Source organism: Cherax quadricarinatus, chromosome 41 (assembly GCF_038502225.1).
Source record: "Cherax quadricarinatus isolate ZL_2023a chromosome 41, ASM3850222v1, whole genome shotgun sequence".
Lineage (NCBI taxonomy): Eukaryota > Metazoa > Arthropoda > Malacostraca > Decapoda > Parastacidae > Cherax > Cherax quadricarinatus.
The window spans coordinates 22,294,423-22,320,878 of record NC_091332.1 but is presented as its reverse complement, the minus strand read 5'-3'; the positions used below and the strand labels follow the sequence as shown (position 1 = coordinate 22,320,878).

The following is a 26,456-nucleotide window of genomic DNA, read 5'->3' as shown; positions in this document are numbered from 1 at the left end:
GAGTGTTAGGCTGGAGGGAAGGTAAGTGGGGCTGGGAATATGTGTGTGGTAATATCTGTTGGAATATGTGTGTGGTAATATCCGTGAAGGAATTTAGTGAAATAGGCCAGACTTATTTACAAAGCTGGGAAATATGGTGCCTGCACTTCGAAAGATGAATGCTGAAGTTCTTGTTTTGTTGGGTCAGTGGATCGTAATATCTATGAAGTTTTGTAAAAAAACAGATATGGTGTCATTGATGATGAATGCGCATTAAGACAGAATGTTATAAAGAAAAACTCATCTAAGGCCATTAACATTAAAGTTTGACCAAACAAACTTTAAATAGGATGTTATAGACATTTATGTAAGGTACAGTAATTTAAGAAAATTGGATTTTGTAAGAATTCTGTGGAAAATAATCAATTCTCCCGACCGGAACTTATTATATAAATTTATTATCAGAATACTTTATGCAGTTTATGGTAAGCAGCTACGAATATGCTAGAACAGCATTTAACACGTAATCTTCTGCTCATGTGACAAAAACTGTACCAGTCTCGAGCCTAGTTAGAAGAGCCAGTTAACTCGAGATTTATGCTGAAATCAAATTTGTAGATTTTACTAAAGTATATGGTTTTATATAGTAAATTATGAAGAATTCAACCCAGAAAAATCATTGGGGTCCTCGTGTTATATAAATATATAACTTTATTTTTACATAACGCATTAATACACGTCATCTTAATGTCCACATTTAATGATATTACTAACAATAAGTCAACACAAAAAATAATATATTTATCAAAACGAAATTATGCATATTGTAACATTACAATAAATAAAAAACTTCCCTTTCTGCAGCTTAATTCGCTAAATGTGCTTTGGTTCTATTCTTAAATTATTTTATTGTATAGCTGGCCTTAATTACGGTAATTAAGATGGTTAGGTAACCCATTCATTCCCTTATCACTGTGTTGAAGGCCTGGCCACCTATTGTGGACGCTACAAAATTTATTTTTCTTTTGTGAAAAACATACTGGTTTTGATTCTTTACCTTTATAAAATTTACAGCAAAGTATTCTGAACACTGGTTGTCAGTAATTATGTATATATGGTTGAGTCTCAGCTGCATTTCTGTCTTGAAATTTTAATAACTTTTCCAGTTTTTATAATTCATACTAGCCTAAATGTTTTCTTGGACTCAGGTCCAGGAAACAATCTCATCTTATTTTGGGTAATTTTTATTTTTTTCAGCTTTTTTGTTAGGGCAGCGTATTACATAAAACGGTGCTTGCGTGTTCCAACACGCAAGCACCGTACCTGCCTATAATGAATTCTTATCTGGCATATACTTTATTTACTACATTATTTACTATCAATGCAACTGGCATGCACGTCTCTACGGATATTCACAGATATTTCACTGTGTGCTATTGTGATGACTTACTCGTTATACAATACATTAATTTTTTTTTTTTTACCTTATGAACCAAATAGTATAATTTGTGTTTTTTCCTAAAGCAGTTATAGTTTATTATTTAACAATTTACTTCAAGATTACTTTCATTGTTAGTACTCCTGTTATTTCCTCTGGGCATTTTTATGACAAGAGCTCCCAGTATTTTAGGTGCCTGACTGAGTTTAAATGAACTATGAGGGTTCGTTGTACATTTTCACGGCAGCAGCCTCTGATTTCACTCGATTTACTATTACTCTTGGAGTTCTATTTGATAGAAAGTTAAATATCCATCTGCAGACCGTCTTTGGCAGACCGTTTGGCACGAACTCTGTGTGCAGTTACCTAAAAGGATTTTGAAGTCAGTGTGTGCTACATGCATTTGTTTGTCTTCAAGTGTATCTAATTCGATAACATTTAATGAACTTGGTTATATATTATTAGACTATCGGAGGTCCCAAAATGCTGTGTATGGTATGGGTTTTCTGATTATTGTATATTTTGGAAATGCAGCGATTTGAACTAAAGAATCTGAATATATCTAGACTTTTTATAAGGCAGGGCGTTACGCGGTGACCAATATCATCACAAAGTGGTGCATTGAATCCTATATTTATTTGTATATATCATATCCATAACCACTTAATCGAGAGTACTGTACCACATCTAGTATCAGGCACTTGCTCAGACAAGATGGGACTTACACACATAACAACAAAGAAATGAGTGAGATACTGAAATCCCAATACGACTCTTTGTTTAGCGAGCCACTAATCAGTCTAAAAATCAACAACCCAAATGATTTTTTCATGACTGAGCATCAAAACGGGGGCGCTGATCCCCGGAATACCTTTCAGGTAGACTCCAGGTGAGTACTTCGTAGCTCATTATTCAGTCCATCAGTATCACAATACAGTCTTTATAAACAGTACATATTATATAGCTCATAGCTGAAATAATCGGTTGCATATGCATGAAAGTTTTATGAAATTAAGATTATTGATACTGGCCACTAATTCGTCATATTCAACGAGAAAGACAGTTCGAGAGAGGAATTTTACCCAGACGTTTCGTCTGTGGACAGACTTCTTCAATGAAGAAACATATCTACAGGCGAAACGTCGTAATGAAGTTACTCTGCAATTGTCTTTATCGCCACTTGTCTCCACAAATAACTGCACGAGTGTGACTGTAAATAAATCACCTAGTAAAAGAAATGAAGATTTGTCCCAAATATAGAGATAATATACGAAGACATTAAAAAAGTTGAGGTAATCAGTCCCTCAGCCTTTTCCACCAATTCATTTACATTAATATGCTTTTAATATTTTTTATTGTGCATAGCGTAACATGACAAAACTATTTAAAATATATGTGAAAAATGCTGAAATATATTTGTAAACCTGAAGTAACTGACAGTTAAGTCAGGGTTTTAGAGTGAGAATCAGTGATAATGTAGGCTCCTCACGTTTTTTTATATGAATATATAGAACCAGTATGAAAATTAAATTTTAAATTTTGAATTTGTGAAATCCGTTATGATAGCTGTATTGTGAACTGTGTTATTTATTTAGGAATTAAAATACGACTATAACTGCAGTGTTTTACCAAACCCATCCTTCATTATGACAGAAATCTGATCTATGGTTCTGGCGTTCTCTGGGAACATCTTTTAACAGTTAATTCAGATTTACGTAAATGTTATTTTATAAATCAGATAAAACACAAAACCAAAATGCACTGAAGGATTTTTTAAAAATGTGATAAGATTACTTTTTAGTTTTTAAGTGCAATAACATTCTTCATAATTTCACTTATATTCTACAACCTGTTGATTTCTTGTATGACTAAGCAAATTTCTCGACATATTTGTTTGGCTAAGTTTGACTTGACATCTATAAGCGAAGTTTAACCGGTTACACCCCTCAAGGGAGGTTCCTTGATGCTGGTGAGGGGCTCTTGATTTAGGGAACTGGGTCTGTGCTCCAGTTCCCTGAACTGAGCCTAAATACCTTCCATCTCCCCACCCCCACAGACGCTGTATAATCCCCACGGGTTTAGCGCTCCCCAGAATAATAATACTCGGTTATAACACCATAATGTCAGTAACTGCAAAAGAATATAAAAGCGATAGAAACTTTTTGGAGTGAGAACAGATATCGGACTCACTGAGTACAGGGTAAAATAGGCAAATAATCACGCTTTCATTCCAGTGTAACAGTCACATATTTGACGTTCTTAGCCATTGATCTATGGACGTTGATTTGGAGTATAGGTTGAATATCTGTAGTGCATCCCTTTGTAAACTCCGTCGGTCTACTCTTTCCCGGGCAGATGATGAGTCAGCATCCACCTGTGAACGATAGGCTTCATTGATATCAAATATTTTTCACTCGAATTTACAGGCAAAAATACCTTATTTTACTTCAGTTTATTTCAGAATCCGACCCTATGTAAGGCTAGTGTGTTAACCACTCGGCCAGCTGGCTCTAATATTAAAGATTGGACGAATCTTAATAGAGCGCGAGTGATTCGAGTACTAGCTTGATCTTCAGTTCAGTTGTCATGGGTTCGAGCCCACCCGTTCTGTGATTAGTTTGCAATCGTGTTATTAGGATTTCGTGAGTCACGAAGAGACAACATATGTAAGGAAACATGCCTCACGTCTCCCTCAGTTCCGGTAACCAACCGAGTTACTGAACTACGAGTCGAAGGTGATATCGTTAAACTATGAGACATCGATGCCACTGTTCCATAACTACCAGTAAGGACTAGGTTTATGAAAAGTTGAGGCTTAAAAATATTCGTCCTTCATATTAGACTGTATTCCTGATTATCATCTGGTTTCTCAATTTTGTAAAATTTAGTTACTTGATGCCTTTCTAAGTGCATATTAGATGCCTGGGAAAATGTTTGGGTGTCATACAAAACGGATATTAAAATATGCAATATTCTCTCCCTCGAGTTTTTCCTCGTTTATTTTTCATCCTTCACCTGTCGACCACTTAATCAGAAGTGACCATGGATGGGGAGCCTATAACCTGTGACGGCTATCATTATGTGAGAGTATTTAAAATTATATTTATGCTTATCTTACCCATGTCACACGCGTTACGGCCCTTATTACAAGATCTTAAGAGTTGTTGCCTTCAGAAAATGAATTACACACGATATCAGACTTACACACTGATGCAACACACTTCCGCCGCAACGCCTGCCATCATCAGAAACAACGTTCCCGGGAAGAACTCTAGTGTGAGGTTGTAGATGAATGTGTAGAGTGACGGGGCGATCAGTAGCATGATACACTGAGTGACCGCCAGCAGGGAGAACATAGATCCTAGTTCATCCATGGATACAACCTTAGAGATGGCACCTTTTGAAGCTGCTACAGGAATGGTAACACACATGGACACTGCTGAAGCTGGAACAGTAAGTAATGCGTAAATAAAAATATACCTTGGTAGGATGTCGGGTACAAGGTACGAGCAGCCATGCAAAATGAACCAATATTTTCCAGAAAATATGCCCACCTTCAATTTTCACGTATTTGCCATGTAGCGCTGAATGACAAACATGGGTTTAGCGCTTCTCACGAATTTTATAATGATAACTTTCAGTGTTCTTACCAAGATATAGAACCCAAGCGACAGGAGCAGTCCCAAACATTACGTAATAAAACATGGCCGACACGCCGCCGATGAAGATCAGCATATTATCCTCAACACGACAGTAGTAACTGAGTGTTGGTACCACCAATAGGACTCCTGACCAAGAAACAGTAACAATTAGGAAATTTTAGACACGCAGAAAAGTTATTTGTTTTTAAAAATTCTAAATTGTTGCTAAAAGTCTGCTTCCTGATTCCCTCCATAATAAACAATTATTAAATGATTTAAAAAAATAACTTGTTGCCAGAATGAATCTAAATAACAGTAAATAATAATAATAGTAGTAACAATAGTAATAACAGTAATTAATAGATGTACATGTGACTTTTTTAACTAGATTATTATTATTATTATTATTATTATTATAATCAAGGGGAAGCGCTAAACCCGGAGGATTATACAGCGCCTGGGGAGGGGATGTGGAAGGCATTCAAGCTTAATTCGGGGAACTGGAGCACAGATCCAATTCCCTAAATCAAGTCCCTCACCAACATCAAGGAACCTTCCTTGAGTTTTTTTTTCTTTTTTTTTTTAACTAGAGAAATGAAAACTGTGTTGATGGCATTTATTGTTCAGGAAAAAGGACGCGTATTTCCTGTCATGGTCTTGATCAAATGATGACCTGCCAATTGAGCTTTTGGTCATATGACCGAGGCCTTCTCCAGTATCAGACAGTAATATCTTGAAATCTTGCAGCAGATCTTTTTTTTTTTTTACACCTTGTACTACCTATTTGTATGACTTACTTTCACTAATGAACTCCGCTTACCTGTAATTCAGTTACCAAGTGCTTTACCTCACTTGTCTCAGTCTTCGTACATCAGCTTTAGATTTAGCAAGGCTCTGGGACTCAGCACCACTTATCAAGCCTAAGGGACAATTTTTTTTTATTAGCACACTGGCCGATTCCCACCAAGGCAGGGTGGCCCGAAAAAGAAAAACTTTCACCATCATTCACTCCATCACTGTCTTGCCAGAAGGGTGCTTTACACTACAGTTTTTAAACTGCAACATTAACACCCCTCCTTCAGAGTGCACTGTACTTCCCATCCCCAGGACTCAAGTCCGGCCTGCCGGTTTCCCTGAATCCCTTCATAAATGTTACTTTGCTCACACTCCAACAGCACGTCAAGTATTAAAAACCATTTGTCTCCATTCACTCCTATCACACACGCTCACGCATGCCCGCTGGAAGTCCAAGCCCCTCGCACACAAAACCTTTACCCCCTCCCTTCAAGTTTTCCTAGGCCGACCCCTACCCCGCCTTCCTTCCACTACAGACTGATACACTCTTGAAGTCATTCTGTTTCGCTCCATTCTCTCTACATGTCCGAACCACCTCAACAACCCTTCCTCAGCCCTCTGGACAACAGTTTTGGCAATCCCGCACCTCCTCCTAACTTCCAAACTACGAATTCTCTGCATTATATTCACGCCACACATTGCCCTCAGACAAGACATCTCCACTGCCTCCAACCTTCTCCTCGCTGCAACATTCATCACCCATGCTTCACAACCATATAAGAGCGTTGGTAAAACTATACTCTCATACATTCCCCTCTTTGCCTCCAAGGACAAAGTTCTTTGTCTCCACAGACTCCTAAGTGCACCGCTCACCCTTTTCCCCTCATCAATTCTATGATTCACCTCATCTTTCATAGACCCATCCGCTGACACGTCCACTCCCAAATATCTGAATACATTCACCTCCTCCATACTCTCTCCCTCCAATCTGATATCCAATCTTTCATCACCTAATCTTTTTGTTATCCTCATAACCTTACTCTTTCCTGTATTCACTTTTAATTTTCTTTTACATACCCTACCAAGTTCGTTCACCAACCTCTGCAACTTCTCTTCAGAATCTCCCAAGAGCACAGTGTCATCAGCAAAGAGCAACTGTGACAACTCCCACTTTATGTGCGATTCTTTATCTTTTAACTCCACGCCTCTTGCCAAGACCCTCGCATTTACTTCTCTTACAACCCCATCTATAAATATATTAAACAACCACGGTGACATCACACATCCTTGTCTAAGGCCTACTTTTACTGGGAAGTAATCTCCCTCTTTCCTACATACTCTAACTTGAGCCTCACTATCCTCGTAAAAACTCTTCACTGCTTTCAGTAACCTACCTCCTATACCATACACCTGCAACATCTGCCACATTGCCCCCCTATTCACCCTGTCATACGCCTTTTCCAAATCCATAAATGCCACAAAAATCTCTTTAGCCTTATCTAAATACTGTTCACTTAAATGTTTCACTGTAAACACCTGGTCCACACACCCCCTACCTTTCCTAAAGCCTCCTTGTTCATCTGCTATCCTGTTCTCCGTTTTACTCTTAATTCTTTCAATAATAACTCTACCATACACTTTACTAGGTATACTCAATAGACTTATCCCCCTATAATTTTTGCACTCTCTTTTGTCCCCTTTGCCTTCATACAAAGGAACTATGCATGCTCTCTGCCAATCCCTAGGTACCTTACCCTCTTCCATACATTTATTAAATAATAGCATCAACCACTCCAAAACTATATACCCACCTGCTTTTAACATATTTATCTTTATCCCATCAATCCCGGCTGCCTTACCCCCTTTCATTTTACCTACTGCCTCACGAATTTCCCCCACACTCACAACTGACTCTTCCTCACTCCTACAAGATGTTATTCCTCCTTGCCCTATACATGAAATCACAGCTTCCCTATCTTCATCAACATTTAACAGTTCCTCAAAATATTCCCTCCATCTTCCCAATACCTCTAACTCTCCATTTAATAACTCTCCTCTCCTATTTTTAACTGACAAATCAATTTGTTCTCTAGACTTCCTCAACTTGTTAATCTCACTCCAAAACTTTTTCTTATTTTCAACAAAATTTGTTGATAACATCTCACCCACTCTCTCATTTGCTCTTTACATCCTTGAATTTACACATTCATATTCTCTTTTCTCCTTCCATAACTGATCCTTCAACATTATTGCTACCCCTTCCTTAGCTCTAACTCTCTCAGATACTCCAGATTTAATCCCATTTATTTCCCCCCACCGAAACTCCCCTACCCCTTTCAGCTTTGTTTCGCTTAGGGCCAGGACATCCAACTTCTTTTCATTCATAACATCAGCAATCATCTGTTTCTTGTCATCCGCACTACATCCACGCACATTCAAGGATCCCAGTTTTATAAATTTTTTTCTTCTCTTTTTTAATAAATGTTTACAGGAGAAGGGGTTACTAGCCCATTGCTCCCGGCATTTTAGTCGCCTCATACGACACGCATGGCTTACGGAGGAAACATTCTTTTCCACTTCCCCATGGACAATAGAAGAAATAAAGAAGAACAAGAGCTATTTAGAAAAAGGAGAAAAACCTAGATGTATGTATGTATATATATATATATATATATATATATATATATATATATATATATATATATATATATATATATATATATATATATATATATATATATATATATATATATATATATATGCATGTGCGTGTCTGTGAAATGTGACGAAAGTGTAAGTAGGAGTAGCAAGATATCCCTGTTATCTAACGTGTTTATGAGACAGAAAGAGACACCAGCAATCCTACCATTATGTAAAACAGTTAAATTACCTCCTCTCGTTTAGCACCGTTTATTCTCTGTAATAGATTGATAAAGCCATTGGTTGGCAACACCTTTTTGCAATAAAGATACCCAAGTGTTGCACGTATGCCCTGTTACAAGCAGTACATCTAATATCCTTTAACTGAAATCGTCAGTTAGCCCTCTCATGTCCTATGTATTAATGCTGGTGTGTGAAATTTACAGACGTGTCTGAGTGTAGCTGGGAAACGGACCTCCCGTCAGCACAAGTACTTTTGTAAGACATTAAGTTATGTCTAAGTATTTTCCACAATGAAAATTCATGAGAAATGTTTAATTTTACACCAGAACTAATATAGTAACCTAACTTAACATTAGAATTTATGCAGTATCAAATATCTTAATCCTACCTAACTTAGGTATTATTATTTAACCTCAATGAAGTGTATTAGTAATGTTCTCATTTATTTTGTACAGTTATAACAAAAATTACAGTTCGTCCTCTGATTCGTAAGTTGGTTCAGTACTTACCCATTACAAATAGTAATTTCAACTTCCTATACTAACTGATTATAAACTTAAATACTAGCCTATCGTCCAGACATGTGTAACATGTACTCGCCAGAGTGAGACTGTCAACATACTGTCTGCTTGTTTAAACACCGTGGTCAACTTTTCTAGCTACATATTACACTTTATTAATAATAACTTCATATATCTGAATGTCAGTATTTCATCACTGATCTTTGGTGATTAAGTGTTTACGGTACAATCAAGTGCAAATTACTAACCGATGGCTTTCACCAAATAATCGACAACAGTCCAGTCTGAATAATCTTGGTAATTCCAGTCAAATTTCTTTCTGGTGTAGAGGTAAAAATAGTTCTTGGCACCTGCGAGACGGAAAAGAAAATTTACTTTTTATAACAGTAGGGATATCCCCCAAAATTCTAAAGCCATAATTCAAGCAAGAGATCGCAAAAGTTGTAATGCATTTTGTATTGACCCAACATAAGCAACATAAATATTCAGGCATAGCGGCATGTTTTCTCAACTAACTGGTATAAGACTGCTAATGTTGAAAGATCTATAAAAATTGATATAGGAATTTATTTTTTTCGCACAAGCCATTATCAAAATAAGATCGTCATTATGACCTCAGATATGTTTAGTGTGAGCACCAATCATGCCAGTTTAAAAACAATGAGCAAACACTAATACAACGTTTTGGTCCTGGGACCTTGACTCTTCACGTGTCTTTTTAAACAATTTGTCATCAGGTGAGATAGCTGGTGCTATTTCACCTTTCCAAGTGTTATTTATGCTTATTCATATACTCTCTCACTGTAGCCAATGTAGTGTTTCAGACTTGTAAAGATATTTACATATCAGTTGGGGATCTGCTAGCATGTAAAAATCTTGCATATTATCAAATGCAATGTTGGAAAATCTTTTTTATCAGTTGTACAGATAAGCGAATTAAAATATACAGTTCAATATGATATTACCCATCATTTCAGAGAATATATATATTTTCCTGCAGTAATTATAAAATCATTTGCCACTTACCAAGCATAAATACTAGGAAGAGAAGGATGACTGATTGAAAAATTAATGTTGTTCGGCCTCCGGATTCGCGGGGTCTGCAGATGACTGTGAAGGTCCTCTTTAATCTTGAGGGTGAGAGTACCTGGCCAATGTTGGTTATCTTGGCTTGACTACCTTGTTCTCTCGTGGATGGGGGCTCCTTCAGGCGCACTATTAGATACACTCCAGCTATAAAATACAGTAATATTTCGAAGCTGAAAACTGCCAAGTATCCACCATAGCCAAAAAGAAGCATCGAAACGTATATGCCTAATGGATAGCAACCCATTTTAATCCACTCAGTGGATGATAATCTGAAAGTTCTTGATCGTTTTTTGGACATGGTACTCAAATAGGCACATGTATTCATGCTTAAGCCCAAATTTCCTCCTGTGACTCCAAGAGGGATTAAGGCCAAGATAATAAATGGCGTCGGTAAGGTCCACCAATAAACATTGGCAAAAACACAGAGGGAAGAGAATAAGCTACCAATAAAAGGCAGCACTACAGGAAGACGACGACCTCTAGTGTCTCCCCAGGCACCAAGGATGACCATACTGATGATGGCGGGCAGGTATTCAGCCCAATGGCAGTATACATTGTAGTCAGCAGCTACACGTTGCACTTGGTCTTGTTGTAGCGTGTAATTCCCCGTGTCGAGGGACTCGCAGATTTCTGCACTATAATTAAATTGATTCAAACATATTTTGTCAATTTTAATATTTGTTAGATACACCTGGTCTGCGGCGTAAGCAATGGAGTGTAGTAAAATAGCAGGCTCTACTGTTACTTCACCTAGTGTTTCAGCAAGTTTTGATCTGTAGCTCTTCGGAGTTTCTGCAGCCCTACTCTTCAGGAGTGGGGATGTTTCGGTAATATCATCCATTTTAGTGTTTTGTATCCTTTAATCACTCAAAATATTTATTCAGATACTATTCCACGGAAATGTTGATCAAACTCGCTATATTGAGTAAATATATGTGAGAAAGTACCAAAAGTTTGTTCATGAAGTTCATTAACCAGAAGCCTAATAAGAGTTCTCTGGGCGCGATTCTACCTTATTCTTGGCAAAAATTATTAGAATAAATAATAGGTTAAACGTAAGTGTTACAAGGGCCCAGATTTTCTTGATTACCACCAAGATTTTCAGTACTTTTTAAAAATAGTAGAAATCTTACAGATACTGCACAATGTATAGTTGTACTCTGTTTACAGTCTTAGTTATTAAAAACAAGTAAACAAACATGTAATTCTGAAATTAAAGTAATTGTGTAGGCATAGTGTTTAACGATACTTTGCTACAAAAGCTTTTGAAGGCATGGATCCAGTTAACTGTAGAGTGACGTGTTGGTAGCAGAATGTCATACGCCTGTTTTGATATCATTTCTGTTCCCCCAGATATCTCATAGCCCAGTGAGCTATGGGCTCTGCCACATTCAGTAACTTTGCCAAGAGTGATATTGCGACTCAGTTACCCAAACAGTGTCGCAATGAAATCCTTATGAAACGTAAGAAGCCATGAGTATATTGTCTCGTAATATTTCTTGAGTAGTAAACTAACAACAACGATTGCAGTCAAAGTAGCGTTGATGGAGTTCTTGACGAGGTGTGTGTGAAGACATTTGTGTGTCGCCACACTATTACCTCACACTCCAAGCTGGTGGTGGTTGTTGTTGGCACAGCAGTGATTAAACTGAAAAGAAATTCTCTGGTTAAAATATATGAAAGTAATTGACATTTATAAATTGGGGTGCTCTATCTGGATATAAAGATAAATCAAATATACTTTGGAAATACAATTACGTGGTTCTACCCATAAATATTTGCAAGTAGACGTAAAAACCTTCATAAACAATAAGTTTATATCTATCTTTCTCAAAATTGCATTCAAATCAGTGTCTACATATTCATTGCAAACTGTTTACTATAATTAAAATAAAGCTCAATCAGTGTTGAAATGTGTTCTGTCTTACTCTTCAGGAGTAAGATAGTTGATGACCCCAAGAGGGTCATACACCGCATAACTTATCAATACCTGTGTGTACAATTACTGAGCAAATTGTATTTTATTATCAATGCAAATATTGGTTATACTAATCAGTTCTATACGGTGCACCAAAAATTTAATATAATAAAAGGGAATCCGCTTTTCCAGCCTAAAGTAATTGATAACGTAAATTAGCTGAGCTAAACTTGCTAAGTTAATCTTAAGTTAATTTTAAGCTTGCCCATAGTGCTTTGCATACAAGGGGCTTTTGGCATGTACACCCAACTACTATAATTCCTTGTACAACTATGTATCATGTCCAAATAAACTATTATTATTATAATTATTAAACTGCTAAATAGATTTCTTTTCCCCACTTATCATGGCCCAACACTTATGATTTATATACATTTCTTCTTTATATATATATATATATATATATATATATATATATATATATATATATATATATATATATATATATATATATATATATATATATATATATATATATATTATATATATATATAAATGTGTGTGTATGTGTGTGTGTCATGCCGAATAGGTAAAACTTGCGATTGTGGTTTCAATAGGAATACTCTTCTTGCTGAATAAGGCAAGCGAAAATTTGTGTATGCAATAATTTCGCAAAACTCATTCTGAACCTAAAGAAAAAATATATTTCATTGTGTTTGTTTATTATTAAATTATTGTAACCTTATCTTAATTTTTTTTTGTTGGATTAGGCTAAATTTAATTGCGGTTTGTTAGTTAAGTTTTCTAATTTTTTTTGATACAAAATTATTAATTTTTACAGTAATATAAGTGAAAAAATATATTTTTAAACGTATAAGAGAAAATTTTAGAAAGGAGGCTCAAACCTACATAACTGACTGGCAGCAAACTAGGCGTTTGCTGTAGAGACGGTGGCACCAGGTATGTGTGGTCTGGCTTGGTGTGGATAGCACTCTTTGCTTTGTCTTAAAACCCAACAACTCTGGCCTGAATTAAATGTCTGAAAGTAAAGTCTTTTGTTCTACGAATTACACGTGCATAGGAGTGGCACGATCTGTGACCTTACTGCCTCATCCCTTCACTTCTTATGACCAGAGTCTTTGGTAAGGTGGGTAAGGAAGAAGGATGGGTAAGGATAGAAATATTGGAAAAGGGTGGGAGGGGGAAGTGAGGTAGGATATAAAAGGGAAGTGGCCCAACCACTTTGGTGCAATTTAAAAAGCGTATGTGGAATAATAGAAAATTCTTGAAGAGGTATAATACTAACCCATCAGAGTCACACAGATATAACAGATATATAGGTACATGACTGAATTGGTAGTAGATATACAAGTTGAAATGGCCTTTTTTTCGATTGCATAACGAATACTTAAACTTCAAGACAAGGCGATAATTGTCTAAGCAATTCATGAAGAATTACTTGACACATTAGCTTCTTTCAAGGTGGTCTTCCGCCATAGTAAATGTAGCGTATTTATAACAGTAGATGTAAAAGTAGAAATGTTATACAAGATATCTCCATAATCAGGGGCGATAAATATACCTAGTTGGACAAATCTTATTGTGGCTAGCTGGTCCAGTGGCTAACGCGACGGTCTGGAGTTTTGAGACTCTGACCGCGGATTCAAATCCCACCCGTGGTATGTATGGTTTGTTTGCAATCGTGTCATTACGATTTCGTGAATCAGGGGCGATAATTTTCTTAGCAGACATAGAAGGGTTCTGGTGTTACCCAATCATCTTCATCTGCAGGAGGTTCCTCAAGATCATTGGTCGATGGTAATCGTCTTTATGGATGAAGCGACGCAGCCTCTGTGGGAGAGTCATTCTTGGGGTCCTGTGAGGAGGAGTATTAATGATATAGTCAGTGGTATTTTCAACTTGGGGAGGATGTTCTCTATCTGATATGTAGAGTTCTTGCATTGCATAGAGTTGTCTCTTCTAAAGCGTATCAAGGCGTACATTTAAGGCAGTAATATCCTGCTGTATGTGTTAATCTGCCATTTTTACTCTGTCTCTCCTCCTGGTACCCGTAATAAAGCGGAGACACATGGGTATTCGAGTATAGGTCTTATCATCATTTTATACAGATGTTTTTTGACATGTGAAGGGGCTTGGTTAAATCTATAGAGACTGCTAAGACCGGCTTTAGCTATGTTGATCTTTTTATTGACGTGATATGTTGAGTGGAACAGCCTGTCTATTTCATATCCCAAGATCTTGTTAGGATTTCTAATGGCTACAGGTGTACCTCTGATGGAGATACCCCCGTTGTCTTCGATGGTTGATGCAAAACATCCTATCGTGCTAATCAGGACTTTGTCAGGGTTAGTCGTAATTCTCCATTCTTTCCCAATTAGATGTTCGACGAAGTTCAATATTCATTTTTTCTATGACTCGTATTTGTATTTTCCTGTTACAGGGGTTGACGAGACGACATGGATAACATCATCTGCAGATTGCTTTATAATTGTATCATTAAACTCTGGTTGAGGAATATCATTCACATAAATAATGAATAGAATTGGACTAAGACAAGAACCTTGTGGGACACCAGCTGTCGGTATAAAAGGCTCTGTTGGCCTGCCGTGAAAGGTTGGAATGATTTTTCTTCGAGTTAAGAAGTTATATATAAATCTGAGAAAGGTCCAGTTATGGTCTGGTAGGTCAATAAGTTTGTATATAAGACCATCATGCCATAAGCTATCGAAAGCTTTATGAACATCTCTGGTGGCAATTAGGGCAAGATTGCCCTGATGTTTCAAACTCGCTACAGTATCAAAAATAATATTTATTGCATGATGGGTACCTCTATGTGTCCTAAAGCCAAACTGTTTTTCTGTAAAGAGGTTCAGTTTGGCTTTACTGCATATAGTAGTTCAGTCTGTTGGAAATGATCTTCTCAAGAACTTTCCCAGTGACTTCAAGTAAGGATATAGGTCTATAGTTCACTGGTTGATGGATGTCTTTATTGGGTTTAGCAAGAAAGATCATCCTAGCAGTCTTAAAGACAATTGGAAAATGTCCGGAGGCCAAGATGGCATTAAAGATATTAACCAAAGACTGTTTACAATTTCTGGGTAGGAACTTTATTTGTTTCATTGTTATTCCAGAGAGACCAGGGGCTTTATTTCGCACTCTTCCAGTAACTTGACTCATCTCAAGTAGTGTGATAGGTCTAGTAAGCGGGTGTGCCTCTTCAAGAGTTGATGTATCGATGGAAGGTAGTGGTTGGAGATCAGCTAAGTTCTCATCTCTCCATTCATTGACCAACTGATAGTGATTATTATTATATCGACGACTGTTATTGTGGGAGAGAATTTTCTCCCATACATCACCCATCAAATTAGCCTGGTCCTGTGGATCATCAAGTTTAATCTCAACCTCTTCATCATCATCATCAGTGAAGGTATCAATTAGGTAGGTAGGAGCCTTGTGCTTTGCACCCAAAAGTTGCTGAATCTTACTCCAAAATTTTGCAGGCTCTCGTTTATACTGATTAGCTTTGAGAGCTAGCAATTTCCATAAGTCACGTTTGTGATGACTAATCATATTAGTTAATTCTTGCCTCAATCTATTCAATGTAGCTACTGGTAGTTGCCGTGTTTGAAGATGCCTTCGACATTCTGTTTGATAATTTCTCATACCATCTCTAATTTCCTTAGTAGGTTTATATTGTTGGTAGATCTTTGTGGAAGCGAATTGGCAAGTTGCATTAGTAGCATCAATTATTCGATTGTGAAGGGACCTAATCGCGTCTTCAATTGCAGTGGAAGGTAGATTTTCCAACGACACAATTTCATCTTCACATAGAAATGCCCTGAAGGGGTCAAATCCTAGGGTATTGAGATTGGGTTTAGGAGGTACAGGTGTTCTAAATGGAGAAGTTTGTAGTTGTATTATAACAGGGATATGGTCAGATCCTACGTTTCCACCAGGAGAGACACGACAATGAAAGAGGTCACAGTGTCTGTTTGTCAGGACTATATCTGGTGTCCCCGGATGAGGACCAATATACGATTTAAAGAATGGGCCTTGAAAGGACAAGTTTCTGACTGTCATGATATTAAATAGTTGTTTTCCTTTCAAGTCACCCAGTGGATTACCAACTCCACAGTTAAAGAGGGCAGGGTGATGAGCATTAAAATCTCCCGCAAGAATTGTAGGAATATTTCTGCTTAATATCCTATGTAGGGGAATTAACTCTATATATGGTTGTCTCGGGGGAAAATATCCATTTCCTATCAATAGTTGGCCATGAGACGTCGTCAGTTCTATTGCAAGAATGTTTGTTATCTTCATCAACATGAATATTTCTAAATGCATAGCCTAATTTAACTAAGATGGCTATTCCACTATAGGGTCCTTTGGATTTCTCCACAGTAGAGTAACCACGTAATTTAATATGTTGATCAACTCTTGCAGCTGTCTCATTTAAGAGTATAACAGGATTGTAACCATGTAGTTCAACTTCAAGGAGGTAACGGTTATTAAAGAAATGTTGAAAATTGTTGGAAAATTGTAATCCCCATTATTTCTTGCACTTCGCGCGTGTACTGCAGTATGAACGTCTGCAAGTATTGTACGCATCGCTGTTGGGCCGTGCGGACGTGCTGCGCAATAGCTCCTGATTGGGTTGGCTTTTGCGCAGTAGTGACGTGTACTTAGCTCTGTGAAGACCTGTTTGCGCGCTCTCTACGAATTGAAGCAAGATGCCCTCCATCGAGCAACTTTACCAACAGCTTAAGGAAGAATTGAGGATGGCGAAGATGGAGATTCGGCGACTGACCGAGGAAAATAAGAAGATTCGAAGTAGTCCTCCTGTTTTGAGTCTTCAGGTCAAGAAGGGAAACTGGTCAGTGGCTGGACAGCAGGGAACGAAGTTGACGATCAAGAGGACGAATGGAAAGGTAGAAACGATGAAGAAGAAAGAGACTGCCGTGGAAACTGTTGTGGAAACATCTAATACATTCTCAGTGCTACCCGACGAATGTGAGTCGACTACTGGGAATGTCACGGCGAACGACATTAAGGAAGGTAAGAATATTGTTGTTGTTGGGGATAGCCAAGTTAGGTATATGGATAGGGCGTTCTGCTTGAAGGACAGGAGTAGGAGACAGAGAGTTTGCTTTCCTGGGGCTGGGATGGAGGATATTGTTAGCCGTCTGGATGACATCATGAGAGGTAATGGGAGCAATCCTATTATCTGTCTCAGTGCTGGAGGCAACGATGTTGGCAGACGTAGGAGTGAAGACCTGATTAGCAGGTATAGGTCAGCAATAGAAATAATAAGGAGTAAGGGTGGGAACCCTGTCATATGTGGTGTTTTGCCAAGGAGGGGAGTTGGAAATGAATGGTTGTCCAGGGCAATTGGTGTCAATTGCTGGCTGGACAAATACTGTAAGGAAAATGCGGTAACATTCATTGACAACTGGGACCTCTTCTATGGCAGAAATGACATGTATGCCAGGGATGGGGTTCACTTATCTAGGTCTGGGGTGGTAGCACTGGCAACTGCAGTGGAGGGAGCAGTTAGGACTTTAAACTAGGAATAGTTATTGGTATGGGTTTTGGCAGGAAAACAGTGAAGTCCCAGTGTAGTAATATTACGAGTTCTAGGGGAACTAGTAATAAGCAGAACGAGGTAGATATTGAAAAGCCAGTGACTTTGGGTGATAAGGACAGTAATAGGTTTAGTAGAAAAACAGAAATGAGCAGGAAGGGTAAAGAGAAAGGAGAGTCTTTCAATGTTTATTATGCTAATTGCCGTAGTGCTAGGAATAAGATGGACGAGTTGAGATTAGTTGCTAGTGCAGGTAACATTGATGTATTTGCCTTAACTGAGACGTGGTTTAATTCAAAAAGTCGGGACATGCCTGCGGAATGTCATATTCAGGGTTTTAAATTGTTCCAAGTAGATAGAAGTATCGGGAAGGGGGGTGGGGTAGCATTGTATGTCCGAGATCGCTTGAACTGCTGCATAAAAACGGGTATTAAGTCTGAAGTAACACATACAGAGTCTGTTTGGATAGAATTTTCAGAGGGGCATGAAAAACTGATTTTAGGAGTGATATACCATCCCCCAAACATAGATAGGGACCAAGGGAGACTACTATGGGAGGAAATTGTTAAGGCCACAAGGCACGATAATGTAGTAATTCTAGGAGACTTTAACTTTAGTCATATTGATTGGAATTTCTTGACTGGGAATTTAGAATCATACGACTTCTTAGAAGTAGTTCAGGATTGTTTTTTGAAGCAGTTTGTGACAGAACCTACAAGGGGAAATAACCTGCTTGACTTAGTTATGGCAAACAATGAATCCCTTGTTAATAATTTAGAAATTTCAGAGGAACTGGGTGCTAGCGACCACAAATCAATTACATTTAGCATTGAATGGAAGTACGATAGTAGCGATAACTCAGTAACAGTCCCAGATTTTTGCTTAGCAGATTACGATGGGCTTAGAGAACACTTATCATCTGTTGACTGGGGTAACGAAGAGAGATATCAATATGACAGTTTTCTGAACACTATACATGCTGCTCAAAGAACGTTTATCCCATATAAAGAAATTAGATCAAATAGAAATGACCCAAAATGGATGAATAATAGGCTCAAATATCTACTAGGGCATAAGAAAGGAATTTATAGGCGTATCAAAAGAGGTGAGGGTCATCTTATGAATCAGTATATTGACATTAAGAGGGACATTAAAAAGGGGATAAGAAAAGCTAAAAGGGACTATGAAATTAAAGTTGCTAAGGATTCTAAAACTAACCCAAAAAGTTTTTTCCAGGTCTATAGAACAAAAGTTAGAGATAAGATAGGTCCCCTTAAAAATAACTATGGGCACCTTACTGACAAAGAGAATGAACTGTGCTCAATTTTAAATAATTATTTTCTCTCAGTTTTTACACAGGAAGACACTAACAATATTCCAGTAATTAATTTTTATAGTGGGCTAGAAGAAGATAAATTATGTAACATCACAGTCACTAGTGAAATGGTTGTGAAGCAGATAGACAGACTGAAGCAAAATAAGTCGCCGGGTCCTGATGAGGTTTTTTCAAGGGTTCTTAAGGAATGCAAAATGGAACTCTGTGAACCATTAACTAATATTTTTAATTTATCTCTTCAAACAGGTGTAGTGTCTGATATGTGGAAGATGGCTAATGTAATTCCTATTTTTAAAACAGGGAACAAGTCGTTACCGTCAAATTACCGCCCAATAAGCCTGACGTCAATTGTAGGCAAATTACTATGTCAATTATAGCTGAGATTATAAGAGGCCATCTCGATAAGCATAGCTTGATTAAGGATACTCAGCATGGATTCACAAGAGGCCGGTCTTGTCTAACTAATTTATTAACTTTCTTCAGTAAAGCTTTTGAGGCTGTTGACCACGATAAAGAATTTGATATTATTTACTTAGATTTTAGTAAGGCTTTTGATAGAGTTCCGCACCATAGACTGTTAAAGAAAGTGGCAGCTCATGGCATTGGGGGAAAAGTGCTCTCGTGGATCGAGTCATGGCTCACTGACAGGAAGCAGAGTGTCCATAAATGGGGTTAAATCCGAGTGGGGATCTGTAACAAGTGGCGTTCCACAGGGATCAGTCTTGGGCCCGTTGTTGTTTATAATATATATCAATGATCTTGATGAGGGAATTACTAGTGATATGAGCAAATTCGCCGATGACACAAAGATAGGTAAGATAATCGATTCAAACGTAGATGTTATGGAACTTCAGGAGGATTTAAACAAACTCTATTCTTGGTCAGAAAAGTGGCAGATGCAGTTCAATGTAGATAAATGCAAGGTTCTGAAGCTTGGGAGTGCCCATAACCCTAGTACTTATAAGTTAAATGATGTAGAACTTAGCCATACAGATTGCGAAAAGGACTTGGGGGTTATGGTGAGCAGCAACCTTAAACCAAGACAGCAATGCCTAAGCGTACGTAATAAGGCAAATAGATTACTGGGATTTATATCAAGAAGTGTAAGCAACAGAAGTCCAGAGGTCATACTGCAGCTTTATACATCATTAGTAAGGCCTCACCTAGATTATGCAGCTCAGTTCTGGTCTCCATATTACAGAATGGACATAAATTCGTTAGAAAACATTCAGCGTAGGATGACTAAATTAATACATAGCATTAGAAATCTTCCTTATGAAGAAAGATTGAAGACTCTTAAGTTACATTCACTTGTTAGACGAAGAATGAGGGGAGACCTGATCGAAGTGTATAAGTGGAAGATAGGTATTAATAAAGGGGATATTAATAAGGTCTTGATGATGTCTCTGCAAGAGAGAACCCGCAGTAATGGATTTAAATTAGATAAGTTTAGATTTAGAAAGGACATAGGAAAGTATTGGTTTGGAAATAGGGTAGTTGATGAGTGGAATAGTCTACCGAGTTGGGTTATTGAGGCTGGGACCTTGGGTAGTTTCAAATTTAGGTTGGATAAGTACATGAGTGGGAGGGGTTGGATTTGAGTGGGACTTTCAGATCAGAGCTTATTTCTTGGGTAGCATTGAAAATTGGGTTGGGCAAATGTTTTGTTAGTGGGATGAATTGTAAAGGACCTGCCTAGTATGGGCCAGCAGGCCTCCTGCAGTGTTCCTCCTTTCTTATGTTCTTATGTTCTTAAGTAATTTCATGTTTGGTGTGGTATAAACCTTGGTAATAAATACCGACAAGTTGGTTTAGAAAGACACGTAAGCAAACACTATAACATATTTATTAGAAAACGTTTCGGTCCTGGAACCTTGATCAGTGATCAAGGTTCCAGGACCGAAACGTTTTCTAATAAATATGTTATAGTGTTTGCTTACGTGTCTTTCTAAACCAACATGTTTGGTGTACACACTATCCCTGCTGGACTCGTCAAGGGGAGGAGGGAAATTCTGAGTAGTTGCTTGTGTACTAAAAGTGTCACCATCCTCACTAGAATTGGTAATATTAACAGAAGCATTAGAGTCATCATCAGAAAACTGAGGTGTGATATTCCCAGATTCAGGAAGCAGAGGCTCATGAGAGTTAATGGGAGATTGTGGAGGCTCCAAGGTAAAATTTGGTAGGCCAGGTGAATTACCCTGGGAAAGTTTCTGTTCTTGTTCAACAGGATCAGCTGTAATAGCGGAAGAGTAAGCACCAATCTCTGGGGCATGGTTAGGGTCAGGTATTGACACATCGGGCTGAGGGGAGTTGACAACCTGGGTATGCGAGGCGGGTGATCGCTGAACAAGGGATGAATTAGGCGTATTTGTAGAGGTAGAGTAGGGCACATACTTCCTGTTTTGAGAGGGCTGGGCCATAATAACCTTAACATTATCTGGGATAGTAATGGGAGTGATCCCATTAGCCATTAACAAATCATTGAAAATATTAGAGCAGAGTTGAATATCACCAACTGCTATGTCTTTGGCCATCATATACATTAATTGAGCTCTCGTCATATCCCCGGCTGAGGACCCCTGAGACATGGGAGGTGAGGATGAACCTTGTGGTTGCGTTTGTGTATGTTGTAGGTGAGGGTTAGATTGGGGCACTCCAAGAGGAATAGAATTCCAAACATTGGAACCGGTGGAAGAGACCTGAGGAGTCCCACTAGATCCAGGCAAAGCTGGGAAGGAAGTCTGGGACATTGTTGGAGGTGCCTGGGGAATGGTCTTCGAAGAATTGGATAGTTTCTTGGCTTCTAGAATTTTCTGTATAACTTTTTTCCTTTCAGGACAGATAGGAGAAACAGCATGATGTTTTACATTGCAGAGGACAAACTTGGGCTTAGTTTTGTTATGACGATCTCTAAAAGAATGTTGACCAGAGCATATGCTGCAAATCAGTGATTGGCTACTGCATTTGTTGGTGGTATGGCCAAATGCATAACATTTAAAACATTGTGTAACACTGACAAACCGTTCAACAGAGATTTGGTCAGGTGTACATCTGGTGCCAAAACATTTGAAACCATTTTGACACACTAGTCTGGCTGCTTCAAGTGTCTCAAGTATTAACTTTAATGTTACCTGGTTGTTGCCACGTTTAGAGAATTTATATGCTTCAACAACCTTAAATTCAGAATTCTCCCTATTAAAGTCATCAACAAGTTCATCCACTGTGCTCTCTTTCATGAAACTGTTAATTATGGCCACAAACACAGTTCGTTGTGCTTGATAGCTTTCAGATGCAATTGGGGTGATACCAAAAGTCTTCAATTTTTCCAGAACATCCTGCTTAAGCAGTTGGAGTAACTCTTCTTCAGAAGAGAGAAGTACTGCCACAGCGTGGGTTTGAAAAACATCCACTGGAGCAACAGTTGAATTCGAACAAATACATTCGAGAATTTCTTTCTTCGACTTTTGATTGTCATCAACACGTATTCTAACTCTTATTCGTGCCATGATGTCCAGGAAGGTACATCTGGCCCAGAAGTTGCTTTAACAAAAAGGGTCTTTCCTTAGTGTTAGTCCTGACATCCTATTTCAGCTGACTTATGAAGGTCAGCCCCTAAGATAGCCTACCCTCGAGTGGTGAGGGGGCCAGGGCCCCTAAGATAGCCTACCCTCGAGTAGTAAGGGGGACAGGGCCCCTAAGATAGCCTGCCCTCGAGTAGTGAGGGGGACAGGGCCCAAGGCAAAGATCGGCTGGATTTTAAAAAACCACACGGGCTACCGGATGGTCAAAATGCCTTGTGCTAACTCGCCAAAAAGAAGAAGATAGGAAAGTCAGAAGGATAGCAATGTAAGTAGTGTGTTAGTGTGTGGGTGAGGGGATGTTTGGGTGAGGGAAGGATGGGGAAAGATGGGGGTATGGGGAAGAGAGGGGTGAACAAGCAAACAAGTTACCGCCTTATCCTCTTGATGGGATGGTGTTTGAAGTGCCTGCCAGCAAGTTTCCTCTCAGCACTGGTCGAGAACAACTCAGGATAACCCAAGAAAAATCTCGAGTAACAGTGTTCAGAGTTGCTCTGATCAAGAATTACTCAGGATAACCGAAGAGCAGGAACGAAGACGCCTTCTCTGCACGGTGGCTGCACGGCGACTCTGTGTCATGTATCGTGTATATCTCCTCATCCTACAGTCCAGGAACTTGCATGGTACATCTATTCTCATACTCCCAAGACATATAGTCCATAAACTCAAGATAAATCATAATCAGGTCTAACTAAATTTTATTAAATGTAGAATGAAAAGTAGATTCAGAACTCGTGTAGGACGATATGAATCCTTTCTCATTGTGCTTATCCCCCCCCCACTCAAGGGAGGTTCCTTGACGCTGGTGAGGGGCTCTTGATCTAGGGAATTGGATCAGTGTTCCAGTTCTCTGAATTAAGCCTGAATACCTTCTATCCCCTCCCCCACAGGCGCTGTATAATCCTACGGGTTTAGTGCTTCCCCATGATTATAATAATCATTATACTCCCCTACATACACATGATAGACTTAAAAGGATATTAACCATTCCTGGTACAGATAAGTTTGTCTCTATATGTAAAACGAATGTGAAAATTGCAATGTGTACCACCAACAGCAAAAAGGGAGAAAGTTGTGTAGCTTTGATGATAAGAAGTATGTTGTAGATAAAACTAGGTACATCATTTCATATCCCAGTCCGTTTTCTAATTGCATCTGATAAACCTTCAGTAGAACTTCTGGAGCTGGTGGTAAATCTATTTGTGGTTCAAGTCGACCATTGACCAGTTTTCATCTATATTCTACTGGACCCAAAGCATACCCATCCACTGCCGAAGTTTGAAATTAATACACATACTATGATATCATGCAGCTACATTCAGAGTGTGAATCTACACAGTAGTGTTTGCGTCATGATGCAGCAGTGCATCCTAGTCCACGTCGGGTACCATTGTACAGGTAGACGAGCGCCTCTTCAGTTGTGTGACCTCATCTACGTTGCTACTCGGCAAAATACTTCTGCCTGTTTCTTGAAGTGATTATTATTGTTCATCTTCATCAGGGCAACTTCTTTTAGAATGCCGAACAGACTTGACGTTGAGTCAAAACAACATACTGCATGTATAAATGGAAGCAAATCGCACGTCTCTGGACCCAAAGCACTACAGCCAAGGAATGCTTCAGATTTTTTTTTTTTAGTCTTATTGGATATTCTTTTGTTTAACTAGCATGAAAGCAAAACAATATCTGCGTCCTCTTCCTTAACGGTTACGTGGAAGCAGATTTTATCGCTGTTTGAACAGTTAACAAATCGGTATCACCCGCAAGAAGGTGATGCCTTCATTCTGGTGAGGAGTTCTTGATCCTAGCAACTGGACTTGGACTGAACCTAAATATCTCCCATTCCCCAGGCGCTATATGACACCTATGGATTTAGTGCTGCCCCACTATTTAATAAAAAATTCTGTCTGAACAGTCATGCATCCAGTTTCTTGCAGCTTTTCACTGAGCACGATATCAAATCTTTGTAATGTTACCTTCTTCATTCTGATGGGCATGTTCCCCACAAAGTTTACTTATAGTCCCTCTTGTTTGACGAGGATGTGTAACATCATAGTAGATGGACTGGCTTCATATACATAAACAAATTGGGGCATTTATACGTACTAGTAACAGAGTTAACATACATCTTGCAGTGGCAGTGGTAGAGGCGCTGACACCTCCATCATCCGCTACCTCCTGCATGGCACCATTAAATCAGCTCATGCAGGCACATACAAAAGCGTTTGTAGATATCAAGTGGTGTAAGCCGACAAGTGGAAATTTCAGAGATACTTTCAGTAGGGAACACCTTTGTTACACGACATGTCACCCATATTATTATTATTATAATCAAAAAGAAGCGCTAAGCCACAAGGACTATACAGCCATGTCACCCATAATAAGTGAAGTGTCATATAATAGTTATTTTCCTCTGCTAAATTACTAAAATTCATTGTTTACCTGGAGTTACCTGGAGAGAGTTCCGGGGGTCAACGCCCCCGCGGCCCGGTCCGTGACCAGGCCTCCTGGTGGATCAGAGCCTGATCAACCAGGCTGTTACTGCTGGCTGCACGCAAACCAACGTACGAGCCACAGCCCGGCTGGTCAGGTACCGACTTTAGGTAGCATGATTCCAGCTAGGATTCCACTCTTTTCAACTTCTTTCCTGTCGTTTTCATGTTTTTCATTAGTACTTGTTCGATAACCAGTGTGGCGCGAATCAAGTATGTTACATTTTATTCGACGTGCGGCTCACACCTACTGTGTTATGCCCTCTCGACCAGTGAACTAGCAATTCAGAGTAGCAGTTCTGGCGCCCTACCGCAGTGCTTATTACTGGTTCAAAACAGCCAATCAGTGAAAGCCTACGAAATCTGCCAAGTGACGTATTCCACGTAGCGAGCAGGATTAGGAGACCATCCGTCTCTGGTCGTGCCCTCTGTGCTTAGTGGCTCTTACTCCTGCTTATTTGCATTTGTCCTCGCTTGCCCTGCTAAGTTTATTTCCTTGCTGACTTATTTACGACACAACCTATCACCTGGTTTATGAGATGGATAATCTGTTTAATATAGATTTGCACAAATTTTGCGAACAAATTGTACCCAACATCAGTCATCTCTATGATGATTAAGACACAATGACAGCAGTTAGGTATCTGTTGAAATGTTTCGCCTACGCAGTAGGCTTCATCAGTCAAAAATAGAGAAGAATGTATTGTAAACAGCAAGAATAGTGGCTAGGTAAAGATGATGTAATTAGTCCATCAATCTTGGAGAAATAGTATTTGAAGTGTTCAGTCCCGCAGTCTGGAGAAGAGTTCAGCTCCATGGTCTGGAATGATATGAAGCTGAAGCTTGAAAATGGAATATTAAATACTGTCGAAGGTGAGGTGGAAGATCTCGAAGACGTTGCAGGGGATGAGATTCACTAGTAGAAACAAGAAGGCAAGAATTGAGGAGCATTGCAGCAATCCTACAGGTCCATGCTAAACAGGTCCCTCTGGAATCCAACCCTTCTCAGTTTTAACTATTAGTTAAGCGACGAGGTTGTGGAAGATGTCCTCTGTACCAAGATACTGTTGTGCTGCCGTGTCTGACAGGTATGTTGAAAATGGTATAAAATATGTATTGCAAACAGACCTCTAGGGCGATGACAATTTATAGCAGGCTTGACTCACGAAATCGTAATGACA

At 38.8% G+C, this 26,456-nt stretch overlaps 1 protein-coding gene across 3 annotated transcripts in view; it reads right to left on the bottom strand.

Moving 5' to 3' along the window:
• Positions 1-554: 554 nt before the first annotated feature.
• Positions 555-26,456, bottom strand: part of LOC128695945 (probable peptidoglycan muropeptide transporter SLC46) — a 30,653-nt gene continuing 4,751 nt past the window's right edge. For all 3 annotated transcript variants that reach the window (XM_053786914.2, XM_053786913.2, XM_070093067.1), the window contains exons 2-6: positions 10,284-11,994; positions 9,506-9,607; positions 5,068-5,205; positions 4,622-4,862; positions 555-3,791 (exon numbers count right to left, since the gene is read on the bottom strand). In XM_053786914.2, the coding sequence (XP_053642889.2) occupies positions 3,755-3,791; positions 4,622-4,862; positions 5,068-5,205; positions 9,506-9,607; positions 10,284-11,187 (1,422 nt within the window). In that variant the 5' untranslated portion in view covers positions 11,188-11,994 and the 3' untranslated portion in view covers positions 555-3,754. The remainder of the gene's footprint in view (positions 3,792-4,621; positions 4,863-5,067; positions 5,206-9,505; positions 9,608-10,283; positions 11,995-26,456) is intronic.